At 38.9% G+C, this 27,879-nt stretch overlaps 1 protein-coding gene across 9 annotated transcripts in view; it reads left to right on the forward strand.

Annotated features, from left to right (window-relative positions):
- IQCH (IQ motif containing H) overlaps positions 1 to 27,879 on the forward strand; it is a 225,769-nt gene that overhangs the window by 119,235 nt on the left and 78,655 nt on the right. For 7 of the 9 annotated variants that reach the window (XM_070468684.1, XM_070468685.1, XM_070468693.1 and 4 more), the window contains 4 exons: positions 10,951 to 11,034; positions 14,983 to 15,158; positions 21,294 to 21,566; positions 27,250 to 27,441. In XM_070468684.1, the coding sequence (XP_070324785.1) occupies positions 10,951 to 11,034; positions 14,983 to 15,158; positions 21,294 to 21,566; positions 27,250 to 27,441 (725 nt within the window). The remainder of the gene's footprint in view (positions 1 to 10,950; positions 11,035 to 14,982; positions 15,159 to 21,293; positions 21,567 to 27,249; positions 27,442 to 27,879) is intronic. The other 2 variants (XM_070468686.1, XM_070468687.1) reach the window with 2 other exon arrangements.

A 27,879-nucleotide genomic window follows, 5' to 3' on the forward strand; every position in this document is an offset into this window, starting at 1 on the left:
AAAGAAACAGACTGGCTTTGTAATTTTATAAGATGATGAAAAGAAAGTAATCCTTTCCAGGTTATATAGGCTCATCTCTTAATTGGATATTGCACATTTTTATCATTTTTATTAATGAAATATAATTATAACAAAATAATCTACTATGGTTCATAGCAGGAATAGAATACTAGGGTCTATTTTAAGTAAAATCTATCAGTCAAGCTAAGTAAGAACTGCAACAAAGAATCCTAATTCCTCTAGAAAAATCAGAGGTCTAAATAAAACCTACAAACTAATTCTGCTTCCAGTTTCTTTGGCCAAGTTACTTCCTCCACTTTTAATTTAACCCCCGTGCTTCTTTATTACAGTGCATCACTTGCTGCTACACCTAAGCTCAGTGGCATTTTAAAATATGTTAGCATTAAATGAGATGCGCCGAGTATGGGGCTCTGATACTGTGAACAGCTATATGAGGCTGCTGCCAACCAATTAAACTCCCAGTGATGACCTTGCTCTGTCACTTCTCTTCCTCCTTTAAAATATAAATAGGGAATGTATTGAGGTGGGATTTCCCCTTTTCTCCATGTGATCTTTTATTTCATTGCTTATTGATTTAATGGCAAAAAGGAATGTATATAGCTCAGCCTCAGTTTTTTCCATCTGTGCATAATTTCAGCAAACTATCCTTGAGGCTAACAGAATTCCTGGTCTCTAAGATACTCCAGTCCATAAAATTATGGATCCTGTTACTGCAAGGCTCATGAAAATGTTTTTCTGTTGCTCTGTATTATCACAAAAGCCTGAAAGACAGAGAAACTAACTTTTATGCACAACAGCTATATCCCAAATGCTCATGAGACATTTCCTTCCTAACCCCACTCCCTTTTCACCAGAAGGTAAGAACAGTGCTCACTTTTATTTGTGATCAGGTTTGGGACCAGAGCCCAGAGGAGTATATTTCGAATCACATTTTTACTGTGCCTCTGAGCACATTGACCCTTTTCTACTTTCCCACTTCAAGCTGACAACTCAAAGACACGATACAGTTCTTCTGCTTTCACCTCAGGGCTGGGAAATCAGGACTTTCAAATCTTTGCAGTCTTCAAAGTGTATTTTGGCAAGAAGGATGGAACCTCAGTTTAGTTATGATTCTGCCACACTAGATTTTTGAAACAGATGTACTGCCAAGATCTTCCAGACAGCAGTTCCCAGAAAATCCAGATCTTTGGGGATCAGGAATAAAATATACTTGAAACTTTCAGATTTCTTTATAGCCCCAATTAAAATGAAAGCATATTTCTATTCATCCATGTTATATTCATCCAAGTAATCCAAATCAACATGCATTCACCGGTTAGATCAGGGTTGGCCCCATGACCTTGTGATATTAAATGACCCACTTGAACTTAAACTATCTATCAGATGTTGTACCCTAAAATACAGAATCAGCATTCAATTGGGTGTCAAGTGACATCAGCTCCTGGGCTTTTGATGAAATGATTAATATTAGGATATGGTTCAAAAAAATCTTACTTATACTAAGATAAAATATATTTTTAATCTCCTTATCATAAAAAATAATGAAACTTTTGTTCATTGGGCCTCAGATTTACACTTGTAATGACCATTGAAGACCCTAAAGAGTGTTGGTTTATGTGGGTTATATCTGTGCATATTTATATTAAATATAAATATATTTATAAATCTGTGCATATTTATATTAAAATAGCAATAGTAAGCACATTACCAATGTTAACCTAGGAAAACATATTTTTATATTAAAAAGACCCTTCTTTTTGAAAACAAAAAAATTTGGTAAGAAGAATGGCATTAGTTGACAAGTTTGCAAATCTCATAATAGAAGGTAGGAGGATTCTCCTGTCTATTTCTGCATCCAATCTGTTGCAGTATACTGTTTTGGTTTAAGCGTATGAAGAAAACCTGGCCTCACACAGATAGGTATTTGGAAAAGGGAGGAATATTTTTTTATATTTTATAGCCTTTTCAGATAACTGTATACTCTACTTTGATTTTATATCAAAACTCAACAGTGATTATTTTTAAGATTTACTTTCAATGTGGAATCTGAAATCAATGAACTTATATTTTGTGGCAGGATAATACTGAAAAGGGGAAATGTCATCTTAGTATTATTTTGAAAAGAGTTTTAACCTTCCAGGCCTCTTGCCCCCAGGTCCCCAGACCACGCTTTGAGAATCACTGACTTTAGTTGCATACAGTGCTATGTATGTCACTGACAAAAAGTTTGAATAAGAAAAAGCCTTCACTGTTTTGAGGGAAGGGCTTTCAGCACCAAACGGAATCCGTTTGGCCAGTTTGGTTTGAGAATGTTTTCAAAACTCAGCAAAGGTTTGAGTGCCTCCTATGTTTCCTGTGTGTACCTCATCACAAATTTCTCTAATTTCTCTCTGAAGCCCCCCGAAAACAGTTTATTAATCTGTTTTTTGTTTGTTTGTTTGTTTTTGCTTTGTTTTTATTTTGGCTGCACTGGGTCTTTTGTTGTGGTGCATAAGCTCTCTAGTTGCAGAGCTGAGACTTCTCAAGTTGCAGCATGTGGCTGAGTTGCCCTGCAGCATATAGGATCTTAGTTCCCTGACCAGGAATCAAACCTACAGCCCCTTCAGTGGAAGGCAGATTCTTAACCACTGGACCACCAGGGTAATCCCAACCCTCAGTTTTTTTTTCATCAAATTGGCACTGGATGGACCGTATACATAACCCAGACAGGCCTCCCTCTTGCTCTATCTCATTTCCTGGCTCAGCATCCTGTGCCTTCACACGTGCACAAGTAATTAAAGTCAGGGTATAACCATGATGTCCAGATCACATTTCTCTAGATGACTGCAGGATGCTGATGCGCAATCATTTGTAAAGTATGTTTCACATTCCCTGAATTTTTATTATTAGAGTCCAAAGTTTCACTAATGTTTAACTTTTTATGAATTGGAACAATTCAAGATGATTTCTATAATAATGCCACCGTCGCTCAGCTTGCATCTTATATGCTTTCTTGAGTGGAAGAGAAAGGGATAGAGTTACAGCTACTGCTTTTGTAACTCTGCATATGCCCTTTGGAGTGTGTGATGCGTTTGAACATCGCCTGTCATGGGTTTCCAAATGGGAAAAAGGTTGAGAACCACTGCTCCAGTTCATCAGACTGAGACATGGGTGACTCCCACCTCAGGTCAGAATGACAACTATGTAGTAACTGGAAATCTGTTATTAACCCCTTCTCTGTCTTAGGTACAATTGTACAGTCTGGGACTTGGAGACAAAATAAACTAGGAGTCAACCACAGAGTAATAAGCAGGGTTCAAGAATACTTGATTTTACTGCAGTGGTAGGGGCCTGTCACAAAGGCACCCACAGTCCCAAGGAGTCGTGGCCACTGAGCATGGCCTTGCTCATGTTCTTGGGTCTCTGCAGTTGCTGTGAAGGAAAAGTCAATCCTAGCAGGACTAGCTTACTGGGTTGCAAAGAGGCAATTAGCATCATCTCATAGGGGTTTGTGTCGGGGTGAAGACAGGGATGGGAAAGAAGATGAGGGCAGAAATTAAGATGGAGAAATGATAGCCAGTAACCATTCATGAGCATCCTTGTGTCCATAGAAGACCAAAAGTATGGTAGCTGGAAAACTTAAGAGGGACAGCACTCAGGTGCAATTTTTCAATATGAAGCAGAGATAATAATATTTTGAGGAAAGATGGAACGCTTTATCAAAATATGAATACTTTGCAGGTGATGACGATAGCATAAGGAAAGAATCTGTATTCTTCTCTATAGTGGTAAGGAAGACAGCTTGTCCCTTTATGCCAGTGCTGTTTTATTCTATGCTGATAAGGACCTAGAGAAAGCTACAAATCCCACTTACCATTCTTTGGGTTCCCCAGAAATTCTCCAGATCAGAGAACCCAACTTCATGAGTGTTGAAAGGAGAGGAGGGAGTGACGAAAACACAACAGAGAAAGGGCTAAGAATTTAAAAGACAGATTCTTTGAGTAAGTAGGCTCTTCAGGCACATTTCCTTGACTCATTTGATTGGGAGTGTCACAGCGTTCCTGTTCTGATGGAGCTTACAGTCTGACTAACGGAGCCAGAGTGATGCAGGGGGGTCACTTGTTTGTTACCACAAACAAGTAAACAAGCTAGCAAAGGAACGTGTAATGACAAAATGAGAAAAGTGGTGAAGAGAGCGTGTGAGAGAATGACAGTAAGGGAAGATGGAGAACCTTCTTAGAAAAGGGAAGTCGGGTACATCTGACAGCAATTAGGGTTGATCAGCTCCATAAGCTAGAAGAGCAGTATTTTGATAGTCCAAGTAATTTGTGCATGTTATAATAATGATTTGTCTACATTTCAGTAGAGCTTATTTCTAGAATTTAAGTCTGGCTCAGCTGAGGTTAGGAAAAATAATAGTAACAACAACGATACTTATTGAGTGCTTATTCTGAGCTCTAATTAGGGGTCTCAAACCCCATCCCCCATCTTTCAATTAGAGGTGAAAGAGGAGTACACTGGAGGGTGGTTCTTACTGGGAGTAAGGGAAGTAGACATTCATAATAGCTTTCTGTTGTCCTCTGACCAGTCACCACAGCTTAGTGGCTGTTGTCGTTCAGTCGCTCAGTTATGTCTGACTCTTTGTGACCCCGTGGACTGCAGCCTGCCAGGCTTCCCTGTCCTTCACTATTCTCCCAGCATTTGCTCAAACTTGTCCATTGAGTCGATGATGCCATCAACCATTTCATCATCTGTCATTCCCTTCTCCTCGTACCCTTAATCTTTCCCAGCATCAGGGTCTTTTCCAATGAATTAGTTCTTCACATCAGGTGGGCAAAGTATTGGAGCTTCAGCTTCAGCGTCATTCCTTCCAATGAATATTCAGGACTGATCTCCTTTAGGATGGACTGGTTGGATCTCCTTGCAGTCCAAGGGATTCTCAAGACTCTTCTCCAGCACCACAGTTCAAAAGTATCACTTGTTTGGTGCTCATCCCTCTTTATGGTCCAACTCTTAGACCTGTGCACGACTGTTGGAAAAGCCATAGCTTTGACTATGTGGGCCATTGTCAGCAAAGTGATGTCTCCCCTTTATAATACACTGTATAGGTTTGTCATAGCTTTTCTTACAAAAGCAAGTGTCTTTTCATTTCATGACTGCAGTCACTGTCTGCAGTGATTTTGGAGCCCAAGAAAATAAAACCTGTCACTCTTTCTACTTTTCTCCATCTATTTGCCATGAAGTGATTGGACCAGAAAAAGAAATGCAAAAAAGCAAGATGGCTGTCTGAGGAGGCCTTACAAGTAGCTGTGAAAAGAAGAGAAGCGAAAAGCAAAGGAGAAAAGGGAAGATATACCCATTTGAATGCAGAGTTCCAAAGAATAGCAAGAAGAAATAAGAAAGCCTTCCTCAGTGATCAGTGCATAGAAACACAGGAAAACAATAGAATGGGAAAGACTAGAGATTGCATCAAGAAAATCAGAGATAGCAAGGGAACATTTCATGCAAAGATGGGCTCAATAAAGGACAGAAATAGTATGGACCTAACAGAAGCAGAAGATATTAAGAAGAGGTGGCAAGAATACACAGAAGGTGTGTACAAAAAAGATCTTTATGACCCAGATAATCACGATAGTGTGATCACTCACCTAGAGCAGACATCCTGGAATATGAGGTCAAGTTGGCCTTAGGAAGTATCACTACGAACAAAGCTAGTGGAGGTGATGGAATTCCAGTTGAGCTATTTCAAGTCCTAAAAGATGATGCTGCGAAAGTGCCAAACTCAATATGCCAGAAAATTTGGAAAACTCAACACTGGTCACAGGACTGGTAAAAGTCAGTTTTCATTCCAATCCCAAAGAAAGGCAATGCCAAAGAGTGCTCAAACTACCGCACAGTTGCACTCATCTCACACACTAGTAAAGTAATGCTCAAAATTCTCCAAGCCAGGCTTCAAGAATACTTGAACCATGACCTTCCAGATGTTCAAGCTGGTTTTAGAAAAGGCAGAGGAACCAGAGATCAAGTTGCCAACATCCGCTGGATCATCGAAAAAGCAAGAGAGTTCCAGAGGAACATCTACTTCTGCTTTATTGACTATGCCAAAGCCTTTGACTGTGTGGATCACAATAAACTGTGGAAAGTTCTGAAAGAGATGGGAATACCAGACCACCTGACCTGCCTCTTGAAAACTCTGTATGTAGGTCAGGAAGCAACAGTTAGAACTGGACATGGTTAGAACTGGACAACAGACTGGTTCCAAATTGGAAAAGGAGTATGTCAAGGCTGTATATTGTCACCCTACTTATTTAACTTATATGCAGAGGACATCATGAGAAACACTGGGCTGGAAGAAGCACAAGCTGGAATCAAGACTGCCGGGAGAAATATCAATGACCTCAGATATGCAGATGACACCACCCTTATGGCAGAAAGTGAAGAAGAACTAAAGAGCCTCTTGATGAAAGTGAAAGGGGAAAGTGAAAAAGTTGGCTTAAAGCTCAACATTCAGAAAACTAAGATCATGGCATCTGGTCCCATCACTTCCTGGCAAACAGATGGGGAAGCAGTGGAAACAGTGGTAGTCTTTATTTTGGGAGGCTCCAAAATCACTGCAGATGGTGACTGCAGCCATGAAATTAAAAGACGCTTACTTCTTGGAAGAAAAGTTATGACCAACCTTAGACAGCATATTAAAAAACAGAGACATTACTTTGCCAACAAAGGTCCATCTAGTTAAGGCTATGGTTTTTCCAGTAGTCATGTATGGATGTGAGAATTGAACTATACAGAAAGCTGAGCACCGAAGAATTGATGTTTTGAACTGTGGTGTTGGATAAGACTCCTGCGAGTCCCGTGGTCTGCAAGGAGATCCAACCAGTTCATCCTAAAGGAAATCAGTCCTGAATATTCATTCAAAGGACTGATGTTGAAGCTGAAACTTCAATACTTTGGCCACCTGATATGAAGACCTGACTCACTGGAAAAAACCCTGATGCTGGGAAAGACTGAAGGCAGGAGGAGAAGGGGATGACAGAGGATGAGATGGTTGGATGGCATCACCGACTCAAAGGACATGAGTTTGAGTAAACTCCAGGAGTCGGTGATGGACAGGGAGGCCTGTCGTGCTGCCTCCATGGGTCTCAAAGAGTCAGACACAACTGAGCAAGTGAACTGAACTGAACTGATGGGACCAGATCCCATGATCTTAGTTTTTAGAATGTTGAGTTTTAAGCCAGTTTTTTCACTCTGCTCTTTCAGCTTCATCAAGTGACTCTTTAGTTCCTCTTTGCTTTCTGCCATAAGGGTGGTGTCATCTGCATATCTGAGGTTATTGCTATTCCTCCCGACAATCTTGATTCCAGCTTGTGCTTCTTCCAGCCCAGCATTTCTCATGATGTACTCTGCATATAAGTTAAATAAGCACGGTGACAATATACAGCCTTGATGTACTCCTTTCCCAATCTGGAACCAGTGTGTTTTTCCATATCTGGTTCTAACTGTTGCTTCTTGACCTGCATACAGATTTCTCAAGAGGCAGGTAAGGTGGCCTGGTATTCCCATATTTTTAAGAATTTTTGACAGTTATTGTTTCCACAGCTTACTGGCTAAAGCAATACAAATTTTTTGCTTCATAGTAATAATTCTGAAGTGTGAAGGGAGAAGTATGAAAGGAGTTAAATCAAGGTGTGGGCAGGGCTGCATTCCCTTGGAGGCTTTAGGGAAGGATTTGTCTTCTGACCCTTTCCAGCTTCTGGAAGCCACCCACAATGGGATGAACAAGGAAAGCATGGCCCGCTTCCTCCATCTTTAAAGCCAGCAACGTGGCATCTCTGTGCCTTTCTTCCATAGTCACCTCTGCTCTGCCACCTCCCTCTTCCACTTTTAAGGTCCTTGTGATGACATTGGGTCCAGCCAAATAATCTGGGAGAGTCTCCTTATTTTAAGGTCAGCTGATTAGAAATCTTCATTCCATTTGCAGCTTTATTTTCCCTTTGCCATATAACCTAGCATATCCCCAGGTTTTGGGGATTAGGACGGGGACAGCTTTGGAGGCCATTATTCTGCCTGACACAGCAACTGAAAATAAAAGTGAGAAAATTGGCAAAAGCTCTTTATCCCTCTGGAGTTCTCTCATCACACTGGGAGTCTTGTCATCTCTCTTACTTGACACAACCACATTTGTCACAAGAGTTAAAGATGCGGTATCTAAACTGGATAATAATTTATAGGTTTATGTTATCTTGGAAAAGAGACAAGGAACTTACCTGAGTTTCCTTATCTGTAATGGGAGAGGGTTGAAGTAGAAGGTTTCTCAAAACTCCTGTGGTGTTTCTAGTCTCACCTTTGACATATCCATGACTTCGTAGATTGTATTCCAAAGTATGATGTTGCATTGCCACTGGCCATGTCTGCTGAACTCCTCAAGGCCACAACATCCATGCTGACAGTTTCCTGGTTAAGTCACTATTGTATTTAATATATGCTGCCCACATCGATGAGGTCATTTCACCTAAGGTGTCAACATGTGCACTTTGTGGATGTACAAAACATAAGAATAAATCTGACTTTTTAAAAAATTGACTCCTAACTTCTGCTCTGCTGATGGCAGTGTGCCTTGCATTGTATCTTGCTCGTGTGGAATGATCTGTTGCTTGTGGCAGAATTTGTTTTTGCTGTTACAAGCTTTGGAAGTCCTCATACCTTGTAATTTTAAAATAACTTCTGCTTACACTTACAGTTACAGTAACTTACAGTTTACATAATATTTTCCTATCAGTTGTTCCATATGATCCTCTGTAACAATGCCCTGAGATTGTTAATATACAGTTCTGTAATATGAGTGTAATTGCAGGGTTAACAGAGTGAACAGTTTTATCATAATCCTGAATAGACACTTCATATGCTCCTTGATGAGGGTAACAAAGGTACTGAGTAATTTGTTGGAAAACTGAGCTCAAGTAATTGACTGAAACACAGACTTACTCACATGCTGCATATGTGGCAAGAATGTGATCAGACATCCTTTAGATTTTAAATTGGACATCGTTTTAATGAGCCATCTCACACTGCCTTTTATCTTTACTTTTGAAAGGAAATGCGTTCGTAGAATGCTCTCAGGCACTTTTCTTAATCATACTTTATTCTCTAGGCATTTTCCTGCCTTCTTATAGTCTTGATAGATGATATTCACAATACATGTTCCTAAACATTTATCGGAGTATAGACAGAATTATACATATGCAAAATCCAAAGAGTTACATTATCGCAACTGCACATCAAGGTGGCATTGTTTGTAGCTGTCTGTATTAACTTTCATATGTGGAGGAGTTCCCCAGATTATTTTAGAAATTAATAATTTTTCAAAAATAATTCAAACAGCCCACTTGTCCTTCTGCCTTTTTAGTTCTTAAGTTCATCTGCATAAAGCAAAAGGGAGACTTTTAGATGAATTGTAAACTCATTTAATTTCCAGACGTTGTCTAGTGTTTAAACACTAACATCAAAGCAAAGAGCCAATTATCAGAGTTCATTTGATCTGAAGCCCTGTTGCCTGAATTGCTATAGTTTTCCTTATGCTGAAAAGGAAATCTGTCACATCTCGAAGATGTAGTATTTAAAATCACTTTATCTACAGCAGTTTAACTTGAAACATGTGTTTGGGCTCACTAACCACAAGGAGGCATTGAAGCATCTCTTCAAAATGTGAAAAGCAATTTTATTATTTTTTTAAAAGTTACACCTACAGTTGCTGAATTTCATATAAACAATTATGCATATTTGTGAGTATGCATGCCTTTTAAGTTCGTGTTTTGATCCACTTTTTAATTTTAACCCCTGAAGTAGCAGAAATTTTTCCTGCTGTAGAAGATTTTGGGACAATAATTCACACATTTCCAGTGGTCATGTATGGATGTGAGAGTTGGACTGTGAAGAAAACTGAGTGCCGAAAAATTGATGCTTTTGAACTGTGGTGTTGGAGAAGACTCTTGAGAGTCCCTTGGACTGCAGGGAGATCCAACCAGTCCATCCTAAAGGAGATCAGTCCTGGGTGTTCATTGGAAGGACTGATGCTGAAGCTGAAACTCCAATACTTTGGCCACCTCATGCAAACAGTTGACTCATTGGAAAAGACCCTGATGCTGGGAGGGATTGGGGGCAGGAGGAGAAGGGGACGACAGAGGATGAGATGGCTGGATGGCATCACCAACTCGATGGGCATGAGTTTGAGTAAACTCTGGGAGCTGGTGATGGACAGGGAGGCCTGGTGTGCTGCGATTCATGGGGTGGCAAAGAGTCGGACACGACTGAGCGACTGAACTGAACTGAACTGAATTCACACGTGTTTTCCTTCTGCCGTTCCAATGGACACGAAAGAAATGGTGGGGCTTTCATTAGTACTGACAAAGTACCTACATTAACCTTTACTGCCCTTTAAAGTTCTTTTGACTGTGTGAGCAGAAGCATATTTCTTTAGTATTTAGAGTTATTTAAATACATAGTTGCAACAGCAAGGGTTTTGTCTGAAATTTGAGTATCAGTTGAGAATGATTCCAGGACATACTTCAAAATGTCACATTAGATGCATGGGATGAAAAGGCAAAATATTTTTAAAATCTGAACATAATGTTCTTACATGCTCTTTTGAACATTCATGTTAAATTTCCAAAATTTTCCCATGTTTCTGTGATCCTGATTCCCAGCAGCTTTGTTGGTATTGAAAAATATGAACCTCTCTGTTGCAGAATATGCTGCCTAGCACATCTTCCAGAGTAATGCTTAATCCCTTGAGGAGCAAGGATCTCATTCTTAAGAGTTGGATTGTTTCTGCAAGATGCTTCAGAGACAATTCTTTTCTGGAAATGTGGACCATGACACTGAAATCCTCATGTGCCATTTTACCATACTGACTTGCTCTTTCTGAGTTTTGACATCTGGTTTGCCTTTTAGGATATTCCCAGCCTGTGCGACAAAATATTGCCGATTTCAACACACAGCAGAACACACAGCTGGGGAGGCTGTGTGACATCTTAGGTATAGTAAATACTTTTACACAATTGGCTCTTCAGGATGTTTATCAATGAATGTTGATTAAATGTTTTTGTTTTCACTCTACAAAGAAAAGGCTTGTACTTTTCTTTGAAAAGTACTTCTACTTGTAGGGCAATTGAATGTTTCATTTTAAAGAACTATTTATGGTGAAGTCAACTTGAATAAATGAGTGACATTTTAACCAATTTACTTGGGTAATCTTCTAATTCTCTTTGCTGCAGGATTGAATAAGGATTTCTCTCCTATAGCCCCAACTCTTCTTCATTTACTGAATCTGGCAGTGAAGAAAGTCAACATTTTATATCTATGTCAATATTGTCTATTATATTATGAGGAATGACTGGAAGGTATCAGAACTGTGGTTTTGCACATTGTGTTTTCATTATAAAAATAAGAAGGGAATGAAGATAGATTTAAAAGAAGCTTCTATTTAAATATATATCATCTAGTTATGAGAAAACAGAAAGTGCCTAGTGAAGGGAATTCTTAGAAACACAGACCTTGAGTGATAGACACATCTTTGTAAAAGTCGAGTTCTAATACTGGTTTGGTCAGTTTTAAATCAGACACCAATCTGGGGCCTGGAAAGAAGGATACAAGAATGCTATGGCTTTGTTTGACACTGTTTGAGATGAAGTTTAATGAATAAAGGTTTCAAAGCCTAAGCAATAATATTGAATCAGTATGGGAGATCCTGGCCAGAAATTCAGGGTTAAACAAAAACTAGCCTTTTTTAAAAAATAAGTTTTCAAGTAAGAACTTCTTAGGATTGTTACAATATAATTGCTTTTGCCCTTATTTAAGCAAAACAAGGAAGAATTTTAAATTGTCAATGACCAACTTAGCTGGCTCCCTGGAATGACATACTTTACATGATTCATATATATTTCAGCATCATTATTATTTTATAAATGCCATTTGGTAACAAAAATACATCAGTACTAGAAATTTACAATGTCCTAAAATAATAATAGGGTAATTGCTTTAATCTATTATCTAGGCACTAATATTGTTTTTCAGCCTTACAAAAATTATTTTAATGACTTAAGATTGATTTGTTAGTGCTGAGCTATTCCAACTAAAACCCTGATGGTGGAAACCATTGAAGTGCAGCAGAGGGCAGACTTTGCTCTAATTTATTTGATTAATTTTTTTCTTTAGCTTTTTATATACCCTTCTGTATATTTATAGTCCAAACCATCACCAAAGAATTTCTTTATAAAGGATTCTCTTTATTAGAGAAAACTTAAATGTATTAGGCTTCTATTTTAAATAACTCAATAATTCAGTCTATATCTACCTGCAATGGAAAATTTTGCTAATATGAACCTTTCTGAGAGATTAAGAACCAAATGCGTTTTCTTTGTATACCATCTTCATGACATAACAATGCAATCCTAAAACCCCTTCAAGAGAAGTAATAAAAGTTTAGAGATAAATGAGAAGATAGGAAAAGTACTTGCTTGTGAAGTAAAAATATAAAGAAACAAGGAAAATAAGTGGTAATTTGTGGAAGAATAAATGATTTCATTTTTTAAATTCTGTTAATTCCTACTAAAGGGTGTTGATTTTTCTGCTTATTCAGGGGAAACAAAAGTAATCTGATCACACATTAAGACTTGTTCAGATAGTGGCTGTAAAGCCAGGGTATCAGGTGGGGAGACCTCAGTGGCTAATATTTTCAACTTCTAGATGAGTTTAAGCAAGAGGGTGACTGATACTATTGACTAGCAGTCAAAACAATTTCATCTTCTCATTAATTCCTTTCCAAAATCACCAGTTAATTTTGAACATTTGTTGATCCACAATCAAACTGGATAATACTGGATATTACTGTTAGTGATATAATATTCATTTGCCCAAAATGAGCAGGAAAGTTAAAAATTAACAACATGATTTCTTATTATTTGTAACCCAGAAATTTCTTCCCAAGAAAAATTTAGTTTTCTTCTGCTATGGAATCTTTACTATTTTTGTTGTTTGTTTTTGTGTCCTTTTTTAATACTTAAAAACTCCCACTAGTTTGGTTTTAAAAACCACTAGTTTGATAAGATACTAGACATTTATTGAAAACACAAGATTTGTGATAACTAATTTGATCATTCAACAGTTGAACACAAGTTTTGTCACTGCTGTCTCCTCGGTTATTTTGAGGCTCGTGTGGCAATGTGCTTTCGACATTAAGTAGGAGCCACTTAATTATTTACATTTATGGAGCACTTACTCTGGGCCCACCACTGGTCAGTTCAGAGACACTGCTTCTAGCCACAAGATGCTCTTCTCCAGAGCAGATTTCTCCTGCATGCTGTGGATCTCACTATTGTGTATGACTTTCAACTTCCTGAATCTCTCCATTCTCCCAGATCCCTTTGGTCAACTCACAAATATTTATTGAGTGACTCCTGCACACTTGACATTGTACCAGGGCATGGGGGAGTTTTTTGAAAAGCATACACCCTACCTTTAAAGAGTTTGGAGAGACAAGATCAAAGGATTTGAAATAACAAGATGGAACAGCAGAGGACACTACTTCATCGTGTTAAATCTTCAGGCACTGATTAAAAGGAGCGCAAGTGTGGAGGGTGAGGTGTAGAATCACTGTTAGTTGGCCTAGTCAGGGTGGACGTAGGGGTAGATTGGTTCATCTGTTAGTGGTTGGTTCATCAAGTTAGTTGAGCACTTATTATGTGCTGGATACTGCACCAGGTGCATTGTGTGTGTGTGTGTGTGTGTGTGTGTGTGTGTGTGTGTATTCTTTCATTTCATACTCTCCCAAACTCTGTGCCCTGGGTGATTTTATTCTCTACTTACAAGGGAAGAAACCAATGCTGAGAAAGATTAAATAACGTACCCTGGCTTGTATGCAGCTGAGCAAAAATTTAATCAGTCTATGCTCTGTATACGCTGCCAAACTGAACAGAGGAGTCTTAACATCCTCCCCTCTCCACCCTGCTTGATGAAGGGAACACTTTACAGTGCTTCCTCCTCTGACCTTTCACGAGCACCTGTTCTGCATGTGCCATGTATCTACCACCCTCTAGCATGTTTCAGGGCTGTCTGTACATGTGGAATGGTGGCTTCTCACAGGCAACGTCTCAGTTGCTTTGATTCCTGTGTTTCCTTTCATGTCTAGCAAAGTGCTTTGTCCCTAGTGATCAGTCAATTATTTTACAAATGAATGAGTGACTCCATTGGCTGCTGATTTCCTGTCCATACTCCCTAAAATATTCTGCAGCCCGGAGTGGGTAATCTCATCTCACTATTCCATTTGGATGGGAAATTTAATTAGGATTTCTTTCTATGCACATAATAAGAAACACATCTTAAGAAGGAGAACAGTTAAATTAAGATAGTGTTTCCTTTAAACCAAGAATCACTAGATGTCCTATTTAAATAATATACTCCTCTTTGGGAATGAAGAAAGGAAAAGGTTGCTTTCCTGAAATAATCATTGCTATGGTCATAATCAGACCATTTATTTGGATAGAACATTCCCAAGTCCAAGCAGAATAAGAAATTGCAATTTCATCAGCTTTCTAAAGTTAATAGCTTGGTTTTATAATTTACTAAAGTTAATGGGATAAATTTTAAAATCAGTATGCAGTTCCCATTGAGGTTAATGGGAGTTTGGGGGCTAAATCCCTATGTATTTATTTGAAAGTACAATTCCATGGTACCTCTTAGTTCTCCTTCTGAAGGAATCATTGTGTCTACTTTTTGGTAATGGTGCTATCTTTTTTTTAGAGAAATGCAAAAGTTTAAAAAGTTCAGTTGAATTGCTAGGATCTGTGCAAAACCAATCTAAATTAACTTGAATGTGGCTTTTGGATATGCTCTTTATTTTAAACTGCACAGCATCAATCTGATGCCAGAGTTCGTAATGTCATTTACCTTTATACCAGTAATTAACATTGTGCCTGTTGTTTTTAGATGCCAAAGTGAGCGTCATCTACATCTGCTCCCATCGAATGAATGACGAGCTACTGCTGTATTACAACAAAATCCTGAGTCTACAGGCAGCTGTCAAATCGGGGAACCTTGAGGACAGAAGTGACCTGCGGGACAGGTTCAAAATTATCACCCCTGAAGCTATAAACATCTTCACTGTGAGTTTGTCTTCTAATTACTATGGCTTCAGGGATGCAGTAAAATTAAATTGGAAATTTTATAACTTGCAACGCTCTGGTACACATCAGTGAAATATTATTGCAAGTTTAACAGCTTTACTGATTAGACTACTAGTTGGACTATAGGAAATAAATATCCCAGTTTAACTTGCACACTTAACTGAGCTACTGCTGCCCAGTTTCTCTGTAGCTGAAGCCTAATTTTAGTTATTGGGTTGTACCATCAAGTAGGTGAATTTATAACATCTACGGTTGCTTTTTCTTAATTTTGTGTGGAGAACACCAAGGCAGAGAAAGGCTGCAGCCTGCCTGTGGTCACAAGCCTAGTTAGGGACAGCCTTTAGATCAAGGCCTCTGTTTTCTGATTGCCAAACTAGTATTCCTTGTTACAGGTTCAGTGGTAAAGAATCTGCCTGCCAAGCAGGAGACACAAGTTTGACCTCTGGGTCGGGAAGATCCCCTGAAGAAGGAAATGACAAGCCATTCCAGTATTCTTGGCTGGGAAATCCCATGGACAGAGGATCCTAGTGGGCTAGAGTCCGTGGGGTCGCAAAAGAGTTGGACACAACTTAGTGATTAAACAACAAGAACAAATTCTTGTGATTCCATGGGTTTTTTCCCTCCAGGGAAATTTGGTCTTATATACCGTATCACATGGTTCATCATGAACAAGGTTCAGATTTTTTTTTTTAACTTTTTTTAGAAACTGATTTTTAATGAGTGGAATGCATTCAGAGTGGAATCTTATCCCTAGACAAGAACTTTTGGGAAATTCATGGAAACACGATGGCAGCGTTTTTAAGAATAAGGCAGTGCAAGAGATGGCATGAAATGAATTTCTCCATGTTTTAGCAAGAATGTAAGCTTTCCATGGTAAACAACTAACATTTTAATACCTAATAGGCTATACACTTTTGAGAAGTGTCTGAATTTGCTGATGAAGATAACTTTCTTCATTCACAAGTGCGATGCACCCAAACCAACTCTCGATCATCAGAAAAACGAATTGCATGGTTCATGTAGGAAGTAGTATCGATGTGTTGAGATACTACCCACTGACACTTCAGATGCATGATTTGGCCAAAATCCTGGGGAGAGGACAGTGGGATCGAGGGATGCTCTAGCAGTTCTACTTCGGTGGTGTACTCAGTGAATTTTACTCTTCTACCAAATGGCCACCTGGTGTGAAGAACTGACTTACCGGCAAAGATCCTGATGCTGGGGAAGATTGAAAGCAAAAGGAGAAGAGGGTGGCAGAGGGTGAAATGGTAGGATGGCATCACTGACTCAATGGACATGAATTTGAGTAAATTCTGGGAGACAGTAAATGACCAGGAAACCCAATGTTCTGCAGTTCATGGGGGTCACAAAGAGTCAGACATGACTTAGCAACACTGAACAACAACCACCACCAAAATGAGGATTTTGCTTTTTCACAACAGGATACCTCAATATTCCCATAAGAGCTCTCTGCCTAGCTCCACTTCACTGGCATCACTTGGCTGTGGAAGAGGTAGCAAGGGCAGGAACAGGACAAGCAAGAGAAAAAGGGGACAGATCTTTGCCACTTACTTATAATCTCAGAAACTTCCCCATATCTCCATCAATGCAAGGATTGCTTTGGTGCTTCCTAGTTATCTCCTGTCCTCAATGTCAGAGTTACTGTGGCTATTGGGACGCAAGAAGGAAAAGAACTGCTATTAGTGTGTGGTTAATTTCCTGATTTTCTCCATCCAAAAACTGGAGCTAATGTCTGGTAGCTGCTAATAAGCAGTTTCCGTATATCTGGAATGCCAGTATACACTGAAGAAGCATGGAATGGGGAAGGGGCACTAGATTTGGGGAAAGGAAAGTGAGTAAACAGCTAAGATTTATCAAATGCTTAGCAAACATTTTCTCGTTTGATGCTTAGGACACAGCAGCAAGACAGAAATGATCAATTTCCACCTATGGCCGAGGAAACCAATACTCACTTTCTATTCCTAAGTTACTAGTGCGGCCAGAGTATGAACCCAAATCTGTCTGACACCAGAACACCATTGTGAACTGGAAAGACCTCCTTGCTTCTGGATGACCTGTGGTCTTGGGCAAGACCCTTTACCTCTCTGGTCCTTTGTTATTCATCTGTAAGATGAAATGATGGATTAGATCATGTCAAAGTCCTTTCCAGCTCTTGGTCCTATTACCTGAGAAATGTATCTTCACAGTCCACTCTTCACCTTCTAAGAGGAGATAGGTAGTTGGCACTAACAAATTCATGGAGTTACATTCATCGTGTAGGTTTACATCTCTGTGAATAGAAACAAGTAGGAAATATTTTTAAGTACTTAATACTTCTTACAGTTTAAAATATTTGAGTACTTAATCACTCATAGGCAGTCACCTTTCTAAGATATAAAAATTAAAACTCTCACTTTCGAATCACTTCCTGCTCGTGTTTAGTCATGGCTTTATTTCTTTTCAGTGGGTTTGAGAGACTGTATCAGTGCTGATTTTCATTCCAGTGGATGGCTTTGAGACTTTTTTTAAGTGTGCCAAAAACCTGTCTGTACATCTCTCCAAGTTACTATACAATTTTGGAATCTGTAGTGGTGAAAAATACTGTTACAAAGTCATCATGTCTACTTTTGAATATTTTGATGTTTATGAAGACTACCTAAGCAACTACCTTTTGTCTCAGGTCAAAAAAAAAAAAAATGCTGCTAAGTTAATTGTAACTATAATGTTTTGGAATTGCTTCCCAGGTGCATTTGTGCATGCTCAGTTGTCCAGTCTCGTTCAGCTCTTTGCAACCTGATAGACTGTCGCCCCTAAGGCTCCTCTGTCTGTGGAACTTTCCAGGCAAGAATACTGGAGGGGGTTGCTCCCCAGGTGGCTCAGTGGTAAAGAATCCGCCTGCCAAGCAGGACATGTGGGTTTCATCCCTAGGTCAGGAAGATCCCCTGGAGAGGAAAACAGCAACCCACTCTAGTATTCCTGCCTGGGAAGTCCTATTGCCTAAGGAGCCTGGTGGGCTACATGACCATGGGGTCACAAAAGAGACACAACTGAGCAACTAAACAACATAATGTTATGGAATTAGGAACATTTTAGATTTTTGTCATCCGTATAAATCCACAGCCTGGATGATACTGATCTGGTGATACCGACTTTCTCTACATGGTCACACCAGACCTGCAGTCAGAAATGCTCTGCCATCATTTACACTCAAATCTTTATCAAACACACATTGAACACAATACCATGGGACCATCTTGCCTGAAGAATAAGGCATGCCTGCAGATGACATAATAGAGTTGGGTAGAGTACTTGCCAATAGCAACCCTAGAGGAGACAGAAATCCATCCTGGCCGGAAATGTGCTCAGAACTTTCATGTTAGGTTCTATTGCTGCATCTGCCATCCCCTCATCACACTTCATAAAACCTCAGGTCTGTAAAATGGGAGAAATCATGGCAGCTATGGCATGAGAACTGTGCTAATAATGAATAATAATAATAAATAAAATAATAATGAATAATAATCCTGCCTCTGCTGTGTACCAGCTATGTGACTATAGGCAAATCACCTGAGCCTGTTTCACAATCTGCAAAAGAGGGACTGTTAATTGTGTTGTATGGATCAAATGGAAGAGTACATGTCAAAGTGCTGAGACCTTAGGAACTTGACTTGAGAAGACCGTCCCATTTGAAACATTCCTCCAGGTCCCTGAAAAGCCCACCATATATTTTGTGACTCAAGGCATCAGTTTTCCCAGACATATCATTTATTCACATTTCCTCATTGGAATAATTTGTAAGGAGGGGAAGGCGTGAAATAATAAACAAGGGGATAAACAGTGAGCAATCAGATGGGAAACACAAACTCACGAGGTGCTGTCATCATTCACTGTCCAGTGGAACACTGGATTTCCTAGAGCTGCATTCTTAAAGGCAGGTTTTGAAAATGGATTTAAATTATGTAGAAAAGGCATATTACATAGACAAAAGGAACTTAGATCACTTATTCTAAAGGGAGGGTTCAATACGGTAAATCATAAAATCCTCTCTCAGAGGAATTTTTTTGGGGGATCTTTTTTTGATGGGGGAGGCAGAATATACATACCATAAAATTTACCATTTAAATCATTCAAAGTGTACAGTTCCATGACATTAAGTGCATTCACATTGTTGTACAATCATTGTGTTATCCAGTTTCAAAACTTTTTCAAAATCCCAAGAAGAAACTCTATACCCATTAAATAGTATATCCAGAAGAGCTTTGGTTTTAACGTTATATCACAGTTGGAAGGACCCTAGAGACTTCTAGTTCAACCCCTCATTGGAATGTGGGGAAGCAAGGCTCAGAAAGATCAGGTTTTCTAAATCAACTGGCAAGTTACAAATTCAGACAGGACTGAAATCCAGGGGATCTCCTCAGTCACTTTCTCTTATACTCAGCATTCATACCCTCTAGCAGTTTGAAAACTGGTGCGCCTGATATTCCCCAAAATAGTGGCTCGGAATTTCTCCACAATTTAAGTCCTTGTTGAATAGAATTTTGACTAGACTCTGGGGGGAGATGGAGCCACTCTACAAAATCCTTTAAACTCCATTAAGACTCTCATGTCTTGCATTATATTATTTGCATGACATTTTAGTGACTTTATTTTTTTTAAGTTTTCTCCATAAGGATTTTTAATACCATTGATCAAATGTCAACTCAATGCCATACATTGTAATAGGTGTTAAACATTCATAATCTTATTTTATCCTTAGAGGAACCCATCAAATGGGTATTTTTATTCCCATTTGGCAGATGGAGAAACTTAGTCTCAAGGAGTCTAAGTCATTTGCCCAAGTTCAGGTTATTTGTTAGGGACAGAGCTGGATTCAAAGAACCATTTGACTCCTAAGCCCCAGGACTTTCTGATGTGCCATGATGCTCTCTGTTCTAGAGAAGTAAGTGCAATCTTGGGTTCTCATATTCCATCCCTAGGCTATGCTCATCCTCACCTGATAAAATCCTACCCATCCTTCAAAATTTACCTTAATCCCCACCTCTTTTATAACAATAATATTAGCAGATGTTCATTACTTATTATATCTAAGCACTATTATAAATGCTTTACATGCATTATCTCATTTAATACTCACAGCATCCCTATGAGATGGGTACTATTATTATACTCATTTTACAGATGCGAAAACTGAGGCCCAACTGAGATAAGTGATTTGCCTTTTCAGTTCTTCACACTAGCATGTGGCTTCTGCCTCCCTCCTCCATGCCTCCAAGGCCCTCTATAGTTCTTTGTGGCCCTTCTCTGCCTTGTATTAATTATGCATTAATTTACTCATCTGTGTTCCCACTCCTTGAGCACAGAGACATGCTTGTATTATGGTTTGTGCTGACCATCTGGCTCCATCCTCTGCCCCTGTTAGACATGCCAGAATTATTTATTTAATTGAATGAGACAGTCACATGTATTGCTGAGCTGGATATAAGTAGTCAAAAATAAAAAGAGTTTTCCATTGGAAGAAGAATTTGAGTGTTGCTGAAATTCTCAAAGATTTTCCATTCATGAATCCTCTTGGCCAAGAACCATGATAATCATCATAAAAACACGTACTCCTGAAAAGGAATTTGTGGTAGAACTTTGGGAAGAGGGTATCAAGTCAAGTGCCTTTTTCCTACTGAATCATTTAAAGGGTTGCCAGATTAGGAGTCCTGAATACTGAAGAATATTAGGAGCCTCTTTTCTTCGTTTATTGTATTGATTTTCCAGACGCTTTAGTGTTAAACCATGCCAGAAGTGTTGCAGAGATGAATCACTATTATCCAAAGGCCGCCAGCTTCTTTTCCTTCTGACAGAAGGATAATTCCACGTGGATCAAATAAATACAGATGTGTAGTAATTAGTTCTATTCCCAGTGAGCCTATTTCCAACACACTAAAGATGTGAGCGATTATGGAGCCTCACCCCAACAGCTTTTATCATTTTAAACTGCTAAACAACAGGATAGGTCATAACCCAGCCTGCTATTAATAATGCATTTATTGTGTGCAACATTATAGATTAGGTATATGGACAAGAAAAAGAACACCTTTTAACAAGAATATTATGATCTCCCCCCAGAAGCAGCATATGTGCCTGGCTACTCACCTGATGTACAGTCCCAAGGCAATCAAAAGAATAAAAAATCTCATCCAAGGGAAAGAAGCCTACATTGTCAGCGGGTTCCTCCACAGAGATGATTTGGCCGTGGCAGATATGTTAAACATACCCATCCTAGGCCCAGAGCCTGAACTAGCTCATTTCTATAGCACCAAGTCTGGAAGCAAACGGGTCTTTGAGAATGCAGGTGTGCCAGTCCCTCCTGGAATATATAACATCTATAGTCATAAGCAGGTAAGCAGGGTGGATAAGTGAGGTTCTGTTTAAATATTTCACACTCTCTTGACCTTGTAGGAACTTTTTAGGTTTTCTGGAGTCAGCCCTATCCAATGAAGAATATTATGGAATACTTGAGTTGATTTGATGGGATCTGCTTTAGCCTTCGGGCTTTCCTGGTGGTTCAGTGGTAAAGAATCCACTTGTCAGTGCAGGAGACACAAGAGGTGTGGGTTCAATCCCTGTGTCGGGAAGATCCCCTGGAGTAGGAAATAGAAATAGCAACCCACTTTAGTATTCTTGCCTGGAAAATCCCATGGACAGAGGAGCCTGGCAGGTTATAGTTCATGAGGTCGCGAAAGTGTTGGACGTGACTGAGCACAACACTCTTTAGGCCTTCGGTGTTTCAAAGTATCTTCCTATGGGCCTTACAGAAATTTTCATTCTCAAAGTATTTATTCATTTGGATTAAGGAACTGAAGGCTCTACTCATGTATTAATCTGCTATCAATATTTATTGCCTTAATATGGATTAGTTCATCATCATATTAGTTAGCTAGTTATTTTAGTAGGACCCTAAGAAATGTGAGAGTCAGTTTGGGCTAAAAGGAGCAGGTTTGGAGAGCTCTAGGGAGTCATATTGCAAAGGGCATGTGTCAGACTACAGACATCCATGGCTCTACCAAAAAAACACCCCAAAATCCTAGCTATTCAGTAAGTGGCCATAAAGAAAGGGGGAAAACCCCAGTAAGGAGAAGTGAAATGGCTCCAGGAGGAAAACTCTGCTTCTGAATTTGCCTTGGTCTGAGTCTATGGCTGTGCATTCTTCCAGAAGACAGTTAGGGCCCTAATATCTGAAGAACCATAATATTAGTCACTACAAAATTACCCACTAGAGAACTAGAAATTAGCCACTCTCAGTTTGCTCTGGCAGGTGTTCTCACATTTAACTGCTATCTTTTTTTACAATAAAGAAACTAAAAGACAAATGGTTGTTAACATTTCCTAACCTCTGTTTCATTCCATCTCTTAACCATTCCTCTGAGCCAGTCACAAGTGATTTGGGGCACCTACTTCTGGGGAAACTAAAAAACTGTACAAAATGAGGGTGTTTGTGAGGGACAGTATTTAGGGGTCATGCTGCTTCTCTCAGCTGCCTGATCCTGATGCTCTGCACCTCATAGCTGCTGAGCCCCCAAGTCAAGTCTTTCAACAGATCATACTTTTCAGAGACTAACTGGCAATTATTAAATTGCCCCCAGATTGTTTCAGTCTTGCTAGATAGAATGTTCATGGGCAATACATGGGCTCATGAAGGAAGTTTCTTTTAAAGAGGGCAGTCTAGAAAAGGCACAGGCTATCTTAATAGGATTAGAAGAGAGAGGCTTCCCCTGACTTGATGTGTCCCTTCCGTTATCATTAACCTCCACTGAAATTTGAAGGTAACAGAGTAGATTGCTTAACTCTGCTTCCCTGTAGAATACTAGGCTGATAGACATAATACAAGTGAAATGCATTTTTAAGTGATACAATTTCATACATGTATATTACATTAAACAGTCCTCAAAACCTTAGAATGTATGTGCAGTATTTCAACAAAGGGAACTATAAGCAAGGTGAAAAGACAGCCCTCAGAATGGGAGAAAATAATAGCAAACCAAGCAACAGACAAAGGATTAATCTCAAAAATATACAAGCAATTCCTGCAGCTCAATTCCAGAAAAATAAATGACCCAATCAAAAAATGGGCCAAAGATCTAAACAGACATTTCTCCAAAGAAGACATACAGATGGCTAACAAACACATGAAAAGATGCTCAACATCACTCATTATTAGAGAAATGCAAATCAAAACCACAATGAGGTACCATTACACGCCAGTCAGGATGGCTGCTATCCAAAAGTCTACAAGAAATAAATGCTGGAGAGGGTGTGGAGAAAAGGGAACCCTCCTACACTGTTGGTGGGAATGCAAACTAGCACAGCCACTATGGAGAACGGTGTGGAGATTCCTTTAAAAACTGGAAACAGAACTGCCATATGACCCAGCAATCCCACTCCTGGGCATACACACCGAGGAAACTAGATCTGAAAGAGACACGTGCACCCCAGTGTTCATCGCAGCACTGTTTATAATTGCCAGGACATGAAAGCAACCTAGATGCCCATCAGCAGATGAATGGATAAGGAAGCTATGGTACATATACACAATGGAATATTACTCAGCCATTAAAAAGAACTCATTTGAAGCAGTTCTAATGAGATGGATGAAACTGGAGCCCATTATACAGAGTGAAGTAAGCCAGAAAGAGAAAGACCAATACAGTATACTAACACATGTATATGGAATTTTAAAAGATGGTAACGATAACCCTATATGCAAAACAGAAAAAGAGACACAGATGTACAGAACAGATTTTGAGACTCTGTGGGATAAGGCGAGGGTGGGATGTTCTGAGAGAATAGCACTGAAACAAGTATACTATCAAGGGTGAAACAGATAGCCAGCCCAGGTTGGATGCATGAGACAATTGCTCAGGGCTGGTGCACTGGGAAGACCCAGAGGGATGGGATGGACAGGGAGGTGGGAGTGGGGATCGGGATGGGGAACACATGTAAATCCATGGCTGATTCATGTCAATGTATGGCAAAAACCACTACAATATTGTAAAGTAATTAGCCTTCAACTAATTAAAATAAATGATAAAAAAAGAATGTATGTGCAGTATTTGAGTCTTGCTTTTGTCCCCATTGATGAGAACTCAGACAGTCTTTGCTATAAAATATTTTAGAACTTTATATGTTAATTGTGGTTAAAGATGCAGGAATCTTTAATGCAGTAAAGCCTCACTCTAATGCTGATATTCAAAAGTAGGATAAAAGCCTCTCCTCAAAGATAAATTGGATTTAAAGGGTGTCATTTCACCTATGATGTGTGCAAATTGTATCAATAAACTAAGTCATAACTGAGGTCTGCACTACTTATTTGGAAACCATATGTCTGAAGTCAACAAGAATTGAAGCACTCCATTGAGATTTTTCCAGATACTGCCTATCCTACCTAATCTATCTGAATATGTCAGCATTTTGAATTTGCAGATGGTGATGAATCAGTAACACTGACTTTTTTACCAATGTGCATCATAAACTTAAAGCTGGTGAAAGAAAGCAGTGATTATTTTAATTTAGGTTAATAAATTTTCCTAGCTATCAGTTGGATTTTAGCAGTAGACATTTTTCTATTTCTGCCCTACGCCAGTATAAAATGTGTGGCAATTTAAAAATATATTACATGTTTTGAATAGATAGACTCAAATAGAAAATGATAAATGTTTGGCAATAGCATAAAGTCATTTGCTTTATGATTAAGTAATTTATTTTATTTTTTAAGTCCAGCTTGAGCGCAGTGAGTATTTCCTGTTTTGATCCATAAAGTAACCAGGCAACTTCTCTTTCTGGCATGTGTTCCATATGAAATATTGACAGCTTTGGTTAAATAATCAAAAATGGCAATGCTATTTTAAAGCACTGTTCAATTTTCACTTAAAGATAGCACATAATTCTTTCCAGTGGTATGGTCTTTACAATACTATTGATCCTTTTCATTACTGTAGGGAATCCATCACCAGACACCCATTTATAGGATTCTCAGAAGCAACAAATAATAGGATTTGGAAGAAGCAGATAATAATTCTGTTAGTAGCTGAAACTTCCAAATATACAACATATCCAAGCATACAATGAAAAATACTGTGCCGGAATACCTTTCCTTATACTGGCAAAAGAATCTTATTGGATATTAACAGGCCAAGAACTATTTCTCCTTCTGCAACATATGACCATAATGGAATCTATCTTCTCAACACAACGTTAGAGAAAGAAGGGATGTAACTTTGAAAGACACATTTTTAAAAACCTTCCTAGGCTATGCTCATAGCCATATGGTGTGTAGACCAGAGTACTTGTCATTTAAACACCCAAATTATCCCTAGACACTACTTGGTAATTAGGGAGTAAGACAATTTCATTTTCACCCTAATGGAATACCCTATGGTTGCATGGGGCTTCCAGGGATCCCAAGTATGTCTGTTTTAGTATCACTTCAACACTGCTGTATACTGTAGCATCCCCAGGAAGATTTGCTGGAAAGACACAACTCAAGAGAACAGATTGTGCCTTTAATCAAAATAATTTTAATCTTCCAGTTCCAGATTTCAACAGATTTTTTTTCCAGAATTATGAGTCATCTCACACTCTGTAGTTTAAAAAAATCCATTTGGTGAACAAAACTCATCAAAATAGAAGAGAACAGTGTTGCAGAAGCCTCCTTAAGCACAGACCATGGCCAAGAGTAGCATGGGGCAGGCTCAGGAGAGGGAACACTTAATATTGTTTCTTTCTATACAGATTAGAGAGTCTGATGAAGAAGATCAAACAAAAAATCACACTGTGGTCTTATGAGTTATTTTTCACCAAAGCTCTACTAGAACAGAATTACTTATAATCAAGCAATCTTGCTATAGACTTTTTCTGATTCAGACTTATCCAAATGGCTTATTGACTGTAAAGGAAGCTGCTTCTCTTGCTCCTGACTTCTTTCTCCACGTCACCCTTCTCCTCCGCCTCTCTGTAGCTTGAGCTGGGTCGCACCGTGGAGAAGAGATGGGCTTAGGTACTGACTCAGAGCAGCCTGGGTGGAGGCCCTGTTCTGCCTCTCTGTGTTGTGTGATCGTGGGCAAGTTATTTAAATTACCTGAGTCTCAGTTATTTATACATAAAATATAACTAAAAATGGTGCCTATTTCATAGGTTTTTGTGAGTGTTCAATGAGAAGATTTGTGTAAAGAGCTATGCCAAAGGCCTAGGTCCTATTGAGAGTTCAGTGACGTTAAATATTACAGTTATTATTATTATTGTGATATTCGCGCTTGCATGTCTACCCCTGAAACATTCATGTGACTGAGCCCAGTTCTTGAGAAAAGTTTCAGATAAGATGTAGGAGAGGTATGTATTCCAATAAAGTTGCTTTCACAAGTGTTTTACCTCCTTTATCTGTCTTGTTCATGTAATACATATAACACATTTGGTCAGTTGACTGGCCAAACAAATGTATTTCATGTATAGTAATGAGAAAAAATTAAATATTTTATAGATTATAACATTTAAAAGCTCAGCAAAGCTCCAAACAGTTTAAGTTTTCAAGACTATAACTTTTTATAGTCTTGAAACTATAAAAGAATCATTTGAAGAATCAATAAGTAAACACATTATTCTCTGAAAAAGGAAGAGAACAATATTAAGATTCAATTACAGATATTCAGATTTTTTCTTTTGCCTTCAAAAGTCAGCAAGTGATAATTTCACAATTTCTCATAAATAAGATTATACTTTTAAACATGTCTTTGGTCCCATTGGTTGGTGGTTTCTTTATACCATATTCATGTATGGGGTTAATCAAAGAGTTCATTTGCATTTTTGCATAACAGCTTATGGAAAACCCTGAATGAACTTTTTGGCCAACCCAACACACACACACACACATACACATATCACTTACAACTTCTCATCTGTGTTAATAACTAGAAGATAACCGAATGAACAGACTGTTTGAAATAAAGATATATGAGAAGTACTACAGCTAAGTTAACGCAATAAGAAGGAATCCAGGAAATTAAATGTTGCCATATCTTTGGCCCCGCAGATAATAGAACACGTGAGTCAGCTGGTCACTGATCACCTGGAAATCCAACGCTGGCTCTTTAAAACAGACTATGAGTTTGGAGGAAATGGGACTGCGTTTTGTGACATTCCCTCCCACCTAAAGTGCTACAAGTGGATCCAAAAGGAGAGTCAGAAATACAGTCGCGAAGACTGGAGAAAGAAATGGGCACAAGTGAGTATTCAATGGTAACATAAACCCAAAGTGTCTGCGAACAGATAGGAGAGAAAGCAAAAGGCTTAGCTAGGAGATACGGCACTTTCTTGTAGACTCAGCTGAGTTACCTCCCAGCAGTTGAGACCTTAGGCAATTTTTTACTCTCCTGGGCCTTAGCTTTTATGTACAAAGTGAATGAGGTTCCTTCTTGGGTCCCTAAAAATCCTCAAAATTGATTATGCTAATAATTAGGAAGTAGTGTTTTTATGATATTCAAATAACATTTCAAATCTAATCATTTGCTCTAAGCATATGATTCTAGATCATATGCTTCTACCAACTGTTGTTATTAAGCTAGTTGTATTTTATTGTGAGAGGGAAATTCTATTAGTGAATGCTTGTCACCTGGAAGCTAATGTTTAATAGCATTCTGTCAGCAGTCATACGTTTTTGAAG

Source organism: Odocoileus virginianus, chromosome 6 (genome assembly GCF_023699985.2).
Source record: "Odocoileus virginianus isolate 20LAN1187 ecotype Illinois chromosome 6, Ovbor_1.2, whole genome shotgun sequence".
NCBI lineage: Eukaryota > Metazoa > Chordata > Mammalia > Artiodactyla > Cervidae > Odocoileus > Odocoileus virginianus.